Source organism: Microcaecilia unicolor, chromosome 14, assembly GCF_901765095.1.
Source record: "Microcaecilia unicolor chromosome 14, aMicUni1.1, whole genome shotgun sequence".
NCBI lineage: Eukaryota > Metazoa > Chordata > Amphibia > Gymnophiona > Siphonopidae > Microcaecilia > Microcaecilia unicolor.
The window spans coordinates 39,074,359-39,086,938 of NC_044044.1; the positions used below are offsets into that span (position 1 = coordinate 39,074,359).

A 12,580-nucleotide genomic window follows, 5' to 3' on the forward strand; every position below is an offset into this window, starting at 1 on the left:
CTACTCTGTAAACAATGAGACGACTGGCACTTGCAAGAAGTCACGAGCAAAGATGTTTTGGCTTCATGAAGATAGTACTGGGTCAGTTGCACCCTGGATGAGATCATCCAGGGGGGGCTAGGGAAGTTTGGGTACACATAGAATCTTGGCTATCAGTGACATCATTGACATCAAATGTTGATGTTTAAAAGATGATAGCTGATGGGAGCAGATAGAGGTAGGGGGACTGAGGAGGGCAAAATGACCTGTGAAGTCATTTCTTCACAGAGGTTGCCCTAAACATATTTTGTTTATACTTAGAGTTTGGGAACATATGAAGTCATTCTTATCAACTGATAAGGGCCAGAGAGCTCTGGTGAGAAAGCTGGGGTCCATTGGAATGAATAGAGTCAAAATGGTATAAAAAGGGCAGTCTGAAGGGTATCAGAGCAGAAGACTACAGAAGGCAGAAGAGAAAGAAGGGCGGAGAGGGTGCAGAAGGGGAGAAGGAGAGAAGAGAGCAGAAGGCTGAAGGGAGAGATCAGATTGCCCTTGCTGTGTGAAGTGTCCCAACATGTTCCAGAGATGATTGCCTAATTTGCCTGTACTACTTTTGGTAAGATTGTAATAAACTATCTTCTTATATCCCAGTGAGTCCTTCTGATTATGGAGCTTGTCAGTGCCCAGCCTGCATAAGCAGACTGGGAGGATTTGAGGTCCAAGTAATTGGTGGGGAACACGCAAATTATTAAACACCGTCTTCAAATCTAAACTAAAAGCCCACCTTTTTGATTCTGCTTTTAACTCCTAACCCGTATTCACTTTGTTCAGAATCCTTATTTTATCATCCTCACTTTAATATTCCCTTATCTCTTGTTTGTCCTGTTTGTCTGGCCTAATTAGATTTTAAGCTCTGTCGAGCAGGGACTGTCTCTTCATGTTCAAGTGTACAGCGCTGCGTATGTCTAGTAGTGCTTTAGAAATGATAAGTAGCAGTAGTAGTAATTTAGTTATTATTTTATGTACTTGTAATTTTGTATAGTGCATAATTGTTTTGATTTGTGTTGTCTTTTACTTTGTTTTATTGGTTGATTTTGTGTCATTTGGATTGTTTGTTTTTGTGAATTGCTAGAAAGGTGGTATATAAATTTAAAAAAGAATACAAACATAAACTTAAGAGCTTGATGCTAGAGTGGTGTTTACCTCCTGCCCTGTCCCAGGTTTGAAGAGCCCCTGGCCAACCTTCTAAATGAGCAGCACCGAACAGTGAGGCAGCAGCTGGAGCTGCTCAGGCTGAAGAAGTCTGTGAGGCAGCAACAGCAGCAGCAGCAGCAGACGCCAGAGTGCGAGGACTCCAAATCACAGAATGAAAAATCCGCTCAGATCCTGACCTTGGACCCAGGACAGAAGAGGCGGCTGCAGCAGCAAATGCAACAGGTATCCTGAGAAGCCGGTGTCAGAGAAAGGATCCCTTATACTGCTCGTACCCGGGAAACATGCTTTGCAAAAAAAAAAAGGTGGAGGTGGGAATTTGAAGAGCTCCATGTTTTTAGCAGCCTTTGGCTAAAATACTTGCTGCTCTCTTTTTCCAGCATGTCCAGCTGCTGACTCAAATGCACCTGCTCAGCAGCAACAACCCAGGTCTGAGCTGTGAAGCCAACACTGCCAGGATGTTTCTGGTAAGTTCTACTTAAGAACATGCGAGAGAGACTTGAGCAGGGGGCTCAGCAAGCCTTTTGTTTCCCCTCAGCTTGTACTTAATTTCTACCCATCAGCTTCCTTCTGCACCTTTGAGCTTTCAGCTGAATTGGAACCAGCCTCCGTTGGTACTGTGACACTAGGACCATCATTCACAGCCCCATTTTAACCCTTCTTGCCACCTCCAGTCTGTGATGCCTGGCATGCGGTGATTTGTGATAATTGGGATTCCCATTCCTGCGAGATGAGGGTGTACTTGTGAATGCACATTAAATGACAGTCTGCGTCTAACCTGGTTTATCTTGTTAATGGGAAAACAGATAAAAACAACCCCCAACCTTCAGAATCCCATGTAATGTCAGCCAGTTTTTTTTTCTAGTTTTCTTTTATACAACAAGGGATCTGTTTTTATTATTACACAATTACCGGTTTTGTCTCTCTCCTCTCTTCCCCACCCCCAAAGATGGAGCTGGCTACCTTTGCTAGTAATTCCACGCTGCTTCACCGACTGTCGAACCCTGAATTTCAAACCTTCTTTGAACCCTGTAACCTGAGAGAGTCCCTGCAGCTCATTGAGGACTTCCATGCCCAGGTGCCAGTCGACTGGAGCCCACACAAAGCGGAGAAAAAAAATGGTTTGTAGCTGGTCCTTGTGTCAAATTTGGCAATTCTGTAGACTGAAGACCCTTCTGGTTATGTTAAAATGCAAGCAAAGCTGTTGCAGAAGCTGGACCGGCCCTGAAATAATCTGGCGTTTAGGAGAGACTAGTAGGAAAGGGGGCGTTTGGGCAGTGTAAGCACAGTAAAGCCTGCGGCTCCCAGGCGGTGCAGCACAGTGACATCCTATGATGCCTGCCCAGGTCCCAACCCATATTTTGGGACGTTCTGCAATAAAAGGTGGTGACTATAGCATTTATTTACCACCTTTTTGAAGCAATTCGCCCATGGCAGTATACAAGAAGAATAAGGTGGTCAGCAGTGAACAGATTCAAACAACAGTACACGTAATGATAATACGCTACCTATGATGGCTAGACTCCTTCTGTTTCCTGGAAATTGTATAAAGCAGCTGTCACCTGGGCTTCAGCTGCAGGCAGTGCTGTTAATCTGAATTCTGACCTCTCTTTCTTCCCAGCACATGACTTCCCCTGCCTGCCCAGGCATGTGGCTTGGGTCATGGCGACTCGCTGCTTATTCATGTATCCAGAGCTGCTGTCCGTCTGCTCCTTGAAGGCGAAAAATCCTCGGGACAAAGTCTTCTTCACCAAAGCAGAGGACAAGTAAGTGACCATCTTGGCTGGAGCTGGGGAGGGAACTCGATGCATGACCGAAAGGACTGAGGAACCCCAGGTGAATATTTAGCCATGAAAAGGGAGAGGGGGGAGGGGCAGAATGGCTTTTCTGCTTGCCGGTGGCGGTTGCTCTGCTACTTTCTTGTCACAGGGCAACTGTGTTCCACTAAGACATAGTAACATAGTAGATGACGGCAGAAAAAGACCTGCACGGTCCATCCAGTCTGCCCAAGAAGATAAATTCATATGTGCTATTTTTTGTGTGTACCTTTATTTCTATCTGTCCTCTTCAGGGCACAGACCGTATAAGTCTGGCCAGCCCTATCCCCGCCTCCCAACCACCAGCCCCGCCTCCCACCACCAGCTCTGGCACAGACCATATAAGTCTGCCCAGCACTATCCCTGCCTCCCACCACCGGCTCTGGCACAGACCCTATAAGTCTGCCCAGCACTATCCCTGCCTCCCACCACCAGCTCTGACACAGACCCTATAAGTCTGCCCAGCACTATCCCCACCGCCCAACCACCAGCCCCGGCACAGACTGTATAAGTCTGCCCAGCACTAGTCCCGCCTCCCAACCACCAGCCCCAGCACAGACCATATAAGTCTGCCCAGCACTAGTCCCGCCTCCCAATCACCAGCTCTGCCACCCATTCTAGGCTAAGCTCCTGAGGATCCCTTCCTTCTGCACAGGATTCCTTTATGTTTATCATAAGTGATCATTTTGTTCAGGTGGTTTGAAAAGCCAGCTCCCATGCAGTAACACATTCCAGGTATTGGTTTCTTTCAGGGATTTTTGCTCCATATGCTGTGCTTTTGTTCTGTATTTGGTTTTGGGTTTTTTTCTTTTAATTTTAGTAATGTTTTGGCCTGTGTGTGTGTAGCTTACTGGCTTTAGGGCTGAAGCATTTTGAAGGGACCGAGTTTCCTAAACCCCTCATGAGCAAGTACCTGCTAACTGCAAAGACTGCCCACCAACTGACAGTGAGAATCAAGAATCTGAACATGAAACGGACTCCTGAAAACATCATCAAAGTGAGTGCCGCCATGTACGCTGTCTCCGGGGCCTGCCTTGGTACCTCATTCAGACCTGCCCCAGCAAGGGTTTCAAGTGCAAATGATACTGGTAGACAAGAGTTTCTGGAAAATAACTTGCTGGATGATGAGGAACGGAGCAGAGACTGACCCCCCTGTCTCTGCAGCTGCTTCTCTTGTCATGAGCATAGAGTAAACAAGGGCACATGTAATGCAGGAGTGCTGCAGTGATTAGAGCAAGAGATTGGGTGAGGCGGTGATAGCCGGAACAGAGAGCATGGCTTTTATTCCAAAAGTCAAATTGATCTAAGTAATACGATCATATTAGGACAGAAAAACAAGGGGGACGTGGGGAAAAGTGCAGTGCCTGTTTTTCATTAGTCCTGGCAGTTTCTTCCAGCCCCTTTGGGTTTCTCTCTCAGCATTGGCCTGCCTGGGACTATAGTGTTGTGAGCTGTGAGCCTTTACTTGCACTTCTGGGTGGTTCCCTTCATTTCTGCATTTTTCATCTCCACACCACACCCAGGCCATCGCAGTGACTGTCATAGCCAGGAGCCATAAATTGGTGTGTATGCACCTTGTCTGGCCAGCAGGTGTCACTCTTGAGCAATAGCTGCTGCTTTCCCTGAATGTAGCTTATATAAAATTAATTCATGAAAGTAATAAACTGGTTTGAGCAGCAGCCATTATCTTAGAAGGTTTCAAGAGATGCTGATGATGTTAGATCAGTGATGAAGCCTCATTGTGCTTTGTAAATAGATTTATTGTGAGTGGTGAGTCAGTCACTAAGTGTATAGATACCTTTTAAAGGTTGATGTGCCCTCGCCTTACCTTCTGTTTCTGGGATTTTGCTGAGTGCTTGTGACCTAGGTTGACTGCTATCGCCATCAGGATGCTGGGCTTGATGGACCTGTGGCTTGACCCAGTGTAACATATCTTATGTTGCGATACTGGATCAAGAGTAACATCCGTAAATTACGTATGAAACAAAGATAGAGGACGCATTGATCGCAGAAGGATGGGCATTTGAAACTATGAAGCACAGGCTTTACAGTTAACCAGCCTCCTCCCGTCTAGCCATCTGCACACTCAGTAAACACTCCCTATCGGAGAAGAGTCCTGCATGGAGGCTCCTGGACTTAGTTTGGCTCCTGTTGGCATGTCTGACAATGTGATAAGCAGGTATTCGGTATGTGCTGTGGGGCGGGAAGGGATAGGCTTAAAGTTCACTGTTGTTTTTCTTCCTGTCCTTCTTCCAGTATTATAAGAGGACCAAACTGTTACCCATCCTGTTCAAGTGCTGTGATGATATCCAGCCCCACGAAGCACGGCCCCCGGTGGAGAGAGAAGAACAGCGGCTTCCATTTTGGGTGAAGGTACCTGCTAGTTAGATTTCTTCTGTCCTGGACATACTGTGCCCTGTAGAAGAGCCCTCGGTCTGCTTATGTTATATATCCCTCTGGTCCTGTAGGTCATGGCTGCCATAGAACGAGCACAGAAAATGGCTGGTCTGTTTCAGTCTTCACAGTTCTTCACCTTTTTTTTGGTGTGGTTATAGGCAACTTGCCTCCCAGTTTATTTCTGTGGTGGCTGCTGCCTGCTGGATCACACTCCCAGCTGTCCTTCCTAAATTTGGACCTGGCCACGCCCTTCCTTATCACTTTGAAGAGGCAAGATGGGGAAGATCACGAGGCATGTACCAGTACGCTGCATCCCCAGTTGCCATCATCCCAAAGTGTTGGTTAGCATGTTGGAAGACCTAGCTTTTTCCTGTCATGAAATGCCCCCTCACTCCCTTTGTTTGCTTTTCAGTTTTTTCAAATCAAATTCCTCTTGCCTAGGGAAAAATATTAAAAAGTGTCAGTGTGCCATCAGATGGTCAGATTAATTGTGGCATAAGTGATTGTATCTTATGATGTATGTAACCTGTTTTACTGATTGTTCACCCTGGAAAAATGGGGTTATAATAAATTGATAGACTGGATAGTATGTTTCCACACATTGGAGAGGTGGGGGCCACTGGTTGCAACCTGGCCTATCTATAACTTAAACCCGATAATCATTCAAAAAAAGTAATGTAGAATCTGCAATTATAATGATAGAAACGCTGGTACAAGACAGAGGACCACATTCCAGCACTCAAAAAAGTGGAGCCTCCAGTAACACCACCCAGCCAACCTGAAATACCAGGTTATAAGACGTGGGCCTGGCTCACCATCATATGGCTTCAATAAAAAACTCCACTAATCCAACGTACTTAAATAGTCAAAAAGTCTGACAAGGTAGCAAATGTGTGTATACATTGTAGAACACAGAATACAAATCGGTTCAATTCAATCAAGCAGGCGACAAAACCAAAAATCACTTCTCTCTTATCTTGTGTTTCTTCCCTTCATGTGTTACTCTAATACAGATAACATAACCAGCCGGTCAATTAGGAGGAGTGGCCTAGTGGTTAGGGTGGTGGACTTTGGTCCTGGGGAACTGAGGAACTGAGTTGGATTCCCACTTCAGGCACAGGCAGCTCCTTGTGACTCTGGGCAAGTCACTTAACCCTCCATTGCCCCATGTAAGCCGCATTGAGCCTGCTATGAGTGGGAAAGCGCGGGGTACAAATGTAACAAAAAAAAAAATCTTTAACTTAGTCAAGAAAATCGGTGATTTCACCCAAGGCATCTAGCAATCTCAACTCTACTAGATGCCTTGTGTGAAATTATTCAGGATTATGAGCATGTTATATACCTTTACCGATGGATATGGCTACCTACACTCCGAGGTCCAAATGGAGCTGAAATAAACAGAGAGGTAAGCCTCAGCTAAAACAGAGAAACTGCAGCAGCATTAGGATTGAGAATATTGGACGACCAGTCAAAAATGGCTTAGTTTTTTGATACATAGTGATGATGAGAAGAAGGGGACGGAGTGGTACACCTGGTGGCAAGGGAGAATAAAATATGGCGGCTGAGAACTCAGCCTTGGAAGGAGAGCTGAAAGCAGGCAGAGCGCAGGTGGAAACCTCATTTACCTGGTAGCTCACCGAATTAAATAAAAAATTCAAAAAGAGGAGAAATGAAGTTAAAGATGCAGTAGCAGAACTGAGGCAACAGACTCGAGGAAGCTGAAGAAAGAGAACAATATGAGGAAGAAATTGCAGAGCTGAAAAAATAGAATGAGAAATGGCCACAAGAACAAGCTGAAATGAAAGGGGAAAAGGTCAAGAAGGAGTAACAAACATACGCAGAGTACAAGCACGTATGAGGAAAGGCTAAAGAGGTTAAGGCTCTTCAGCTTGGAAAAGAGATGATTGAGGTCTACAAAATCCTGTGTGATGTAGATCGAGTAGAAGTAAATTGATATTTTACTCATTCCAAAAATACAAAGACTAGGGGAGACTCGGGGAAGGTGCATGGAAATACTTTTAAAACAAATAGGAGGAAATATTTTTTTCACTCAACGAATATTTAACCTGTGGAACTCTTTGCCAGAGGATGTGGCAACAGTGGTTAGCATTCCGCTGTTTAACGGGCTCCTGAGTCATTGGCTCCGGGCATCATCGCTGAGCTACACCGTCGCATGGTTGAGTTGTGGCCTGATTTTGCTCGATCCAGCTTTGTTCGGCACTGTGAGGCGCTGCTTCCTCCTTTTCGCCTGTTTCAGTCTGCCATGGAGCAGCCGTCCGTCTTACCTTGCAGTGGCTTGTCGGATTACCGACGGGGAGACCGTTTGCACCGCGGCTGCAGTGGAGGGTGTAGGGGGGCCCGTGCCGCTTGCCAGACGGCTTTGCTGCTGGACTGGGGGGGGGGGGTCGTCCTCTGTGCTGTCAGCTGCAAGTTGCTGGGGCCCTGATTCCTCCTGGCCCACCGATTCCAGCCGTTGGTCTTCGCTGCCTTCGTGTCCTGCTGGTGGGATCAGCTTGCCGGTCAGCTGTTTTCGACAAAGATCGTGAGTGACCGGTTGTAGAGTCGTGCTTACCTACCTGCCTGTGTCTCAGCGAGTCAAGACCTAATTTTGGACTCCTTAATTTTTATTCTTTTTGCTCTCTTCTCTCTGCCAACTTTTCTGATTACTTGTTTAAATATTGTATTTGTATACCGCTGGTCTGGCAATCGCCATTCCAGTCTAATGTAAGCCACTTTGAGCCCGCATTCTGTGGGAAAATGTGAGGTAAAAATGCACTAAATAAATAAATATCTGGGTTTAAAAAAAGGTTTGGACAAGTTCCTGGAGGAAAAGTCTATAGTCTGCTATTGAGACAGACATGGGGAAACCAGTGCTTGCCCTGAGATCAGTAGCATGGAATTATGCCATGACTTGGGTTTCTGTAAGATACTTGTGACCTGGCTTGCCACTGTTTGGAAACTGGTCTAGAAGGACCATTGGTCTGACCCAGTATGGCTATTCTTATGAACATTTCTAGGACTGTGGACTGTGTGGAGGTTGTACTGGTGCTGTGTAACATGATGTTGGACATCAACACAAGTGAAGTTTTAGGGTGCACACCAAAGCCTTGGAAAAACCAAAGGGAAAAATAACCTAGAGACATAGCGGCATTCTTGTACACAAAGAGTAAGTTATGAAGAAAGCAAGTTAGTTCCATAACAGAGTAAGTCTGGAAAAAACTGGCAGAAATGGAATTACATAATTTAACAAACTGCAAAGGCAGCGGACACAGAGAGACAGCAAGAGGGACGAGATACTGAGATGGCCAAGGGACACTTGTGGGGGAAAGAGGCTAAGCCATAACACCAAGCTCACCGAAGCAGCAATGGAAACAGCAAGAGAAGAAAGGACAGTGAAACACATCACAGGGGGGGCACGCATCAAGGAAATATGAGCAACTGGTAAAATGAACAAAGACGATCCACATTGTGTGAGTATGAAAAATGGGAATGAATGAAAAAGCGATTGAGGAAGAGGAGAATGAATGATTCTGAAAAGGAAGGGTTTGAGGATCTATTCACAAACAGACCTAAAAGAGGAAAAAAGTAATGAGTAGGGAAAGGGGGAAATGGGACTTGATATACCGCCTTTCTGAGGTTTTTGCAATTACATTCAAAGCGGTTTACATATATATTCAGGTACTTATTTTGTACCAGGGGCAATGGAGAGTTAAGTGACTTCTCCAGAGTCTCAAGGAGCTGCAGTGGGAATCGAACCCAGTTCCCCAGAATCAGAGTCCACTGCACTAACCATTAGGCTACTCCTCCACTAGCAACATTCCATGTAGAAGCCTGCCCTTGCAGATCAGCAACGCGGCCACGCAGGCTTCTGTTTCTATGAATCTGACGTCCTGCTCTCTATAGCTTTCATAGAACATTGAAAACTTTTTTTGTTTAGTAAGTTGTGTTTTGACAAGATGGAATGTAGTTTTGTATGCTTGACCTCTTCCGATATACGTGGGGTACAAATGTCAAAGGAAAGTATTACAACATAGAGAATACAATCAAATATACTGGAATGCGAGTAGGTATGGTCACAGAGTAGTGGGGGTAGCTATCCTGATAAAGCGTGCGTTCCAGTTCCCGATTGAGGGAGTCCTTAAAGAAGAGGAACAATATTGTTCCGCTTTAGACGACATGATGTTTAACTTGGGACATGGAAGGGCAGAGTAGCAAGAGGAATGAGGAGGTGGGTAATGGTTGTCCTTGAAATTGTGTTGTACTTAAAGAAACATAAAAATAAAATGTTGAAGCTTTTGTGTTAAGATGATGTGAAGTTATATACTTTGACCAATAAGAGAGTTTATGAAATAAAAGATGAATGAATAAATAAAAAAGGAAACAAGGTGTTTAGCAGTAAGGGAATGGAGCCAAGAGGAAAGAGAGTAACATTTGTAAACATTTATGCACTGAGTTCGTGAGAGGGAGAGTTCTATAAGCAAGTAGGAAAGGATCTACTACTGTTTGTACAAGGTGGGGTAACATGACACTAGATGCACAGCCAAACCTCTTTAGTGGAGGAGGAGAGCACAGGTAGGCAGCAAAACAAAAAGTAGAGCTAATAGATCTATGGAGAATACAACGTGGGAACAGAAAACTTACACACACACTATTCTCACGTGCATGATACGGGTGGACAAGGAACATGTTTGGGAAAGTAGTGGATGTATTACTGACAGATCATTCCCCCCTGTATGAGTTGAATTGAGGGGGACGGGAGGAGACAAAGGGAGATCATTTTGGTGACTTAATGAGACTGTTGAAAGATGAGCTGGTGGTATGGGACATAACACAATCAGTTAAGAAATAATTACAACATAATGATAATGGGGAGGTGGGATGGGATGGTCTGAAGGCAGGAATGAGGGGGAGGCTAGTGCAATGGGAGCCAGAAAGAAGAAAAACAAAGCTCAACAAACACTACAAGTAATAAAACAGAGAAGCATCACAAATGAAGTTTGGAGAGAAATATCCGCAGTTAGAAAAAACAGAGCTAAGGCTGACAGAAGTGGAATTTCAGTTATGTCCATCGAAACAGAAGTTCTTGAATTTGGCAATAAAGGAGGAAAAATGTTGGCCAGGAAGCTAAAGAGACAAATGACAGCTACCATGATTCAGAAAGTTTAAGAAAAAGGGTAATAAAATATGCTCCTAGTTCCTGGCATACTGTAGGAAGCTGGATGTTAGTGAAGGCCAAGGGGAAAAAAGAGAACTGGAGGAATATCTAGTGACAGTAGAATTATCTAAAATAGTGGGCTATTAAAAAAAAAGCTTATGAGGGGACAAAGTACCAGGCCTAGATGGAATCACGGGAAGGAGGAAGTAATAGATTTGCAAAGAGCTTTTCCCTTCAAATGGGGGAAATGGACAATTGGATATTTTGGTATCCAACTAGGATGAGATATAAGAAATGAATGGATAATAACTGTAGTAAGCTCTGGAAGCAAATTAAATTGGATCTAAACAGGTGACATAGGGTTAACGTGTTGTGGTGGGGTCAAATTGCTGCTGTCAAGATGAATGTACTAGCAAACACTACTGAGCTGGATACCGAGGAAATCCTTCGCTGCCTTGTAGAAAAATCCCTTGCATTTCCTGCCCCAGACTATTCCCCACGAGTGGGTATATGCCCTCCTACCAGCAGGAGACAACGATAATGACCTAGACTACATCTCCCGCCACATTCTCCCCTACCTATCCACTGCTCTATCCCCTCATCCACCCCTCAAATTGCTCACTTACCCTTGCTCATCCTTATACTACTCCCCCCATCCTTGCATCTCTACACTCTTATTCCTTTTATTACACCGATAATACCCAACTTCTCTTCATCAACACTTTGTAATCCCAATTACTACGTAAGCCGCATTGAACCTGCTTTGAGTGGGAAAGCGCGGGGTAAAAATGTAATAAATAAATAAATAGATGGGGAGACTGAGAACTAACTGAGATCTCAACCCTGTGCAGACCCAAGGTTCCTCAGTATCTTTGCTGCCTTGTAGAAAAATATCTCACACACTGGAGGGGAAAGAGAGCAAGGGTAGCAAGAGAGATTCTGCATAGAGATGAGGAGAGTAGGGGAATACCTTTTACCCAAAAGAGGAAGACACACGAGCAGTGCAAATAGAGCAGCACTGGTTTGAGGAATGCAAACTGAAACGCTCATGCTGGCTCCAGGACGTGACAGCCTAGAAAACTAAGAAACCCTTTCACACAAGAGCTGGTGAGAGCATGGGTGGGGGAGAGGAAGGGTAGAAACTGGTGGGTGAAGAGAAAGGGACTTCATCTCTAGCTCCAAATCTGCACAAACCATAGAAAGAGGAAGGGGAAAGGGAGTGTTCAAGAGATGGGCAGAAAAAGAAAAGGCTACTTGTACGGGACACTCACAAGTGCAACAATATATGAAAGAAAAAGGAATAAGATGGGAAAAGATAAAAGAAAGGGAGACTTTAAAACATAAAAACATAAGCATTGCCATACTGGGACAGACCAACGGTCCATCAAGCCTAGTGTACAATCCAGAACACAAGTACCTGGCAAGAGTAGATGGCTGTATATGTGGAAACAGAGAGGAGCTATAACAACCTTTTACAGAGTTGCTTAGAGAAGATAGTTTCAAAAAATTACAAATTAAAAGACCTAGGTGAGGGAGTTAAGTGAAAAACAATGGAGGGAGATATTTGGAAAAGTAGGGAAAACATCTATAAATGTGACAATTAAGGAAAAGAATTATAAGATATTATATCAGTAGTATATTACCCCCATGAAGCTCAATGGAATCTATCCAGAGATATCGGCGCATTACTGGAAAGGTTTTCAGGAAGTGGGTACATTAATGCATATTTGGCGGAACTATTCACCTATTGAAATATTTTGGGAGGGGATACTGAAGAGAATGAGAGACCATGAGGGGGGATAGCAATAGAAGAAGAACCCGAAGACTGCACCTTCAAAAAGATATAAAGAAGATGGAGTTGTTCCAGAGGACAGCTACTAAAATGGTCAGTGGTCTTTGCCATAAAGTGTATGGGGACAGACTTAAAGATTTCACTCTGTATACTGAGTAAGAAAGGCAGGAGGGGACATATGATAGAAAAGTTTATATACCTCTGAAGAATAAATGCACAGGAGGCAAG

The 12,580-nt window shown here is 44.5% G+C and overlaps 1 protein-coding gene across 4 annotated transcripts in view; it reads left to right on the top strand.

Moving 5' to 3' along the window:
• The window catches only part of LOC115457632 (GON-4-like protein), a 98,867-nt gene that overhangs the window by 58,906 nt on the left and 27,381 nt on the right, over positions 1 to 12,580 (top strand). For all 4 annotated transcript variants that reach the window (XM_030187137.1, XM_030187134.1, XM_030187133.1 and 1 more), the window contains exons 14-19: positions 1,200 to 1,416; positions 1,572 to 1,658; positions 2,141 to 2,312; positions 2,813 to 2,957; positions 3,855 to 4,005; positions 5,265 to 5,381. In XM_030187137.1, coding sequence (XP_030042997.1) covers positions 1,200 to 1,416; positions 1,572 to 1,658; positions 2,141 to 2,312; positions 2,813 to 2,957; positions 3,855 to 4,005; positions 5,265 to 5,381 — 889 coding nt within the window. The remainder of the gene's footprint in view (positions 1 to 1,199; positions 1,417 to 1,571; positions 1,659 to 2,140; positions 2,313 to 2,812; positions 2,958 to 3,854; positions 4,006 to 5,264; positions 5,382 to 12,580) is intronic.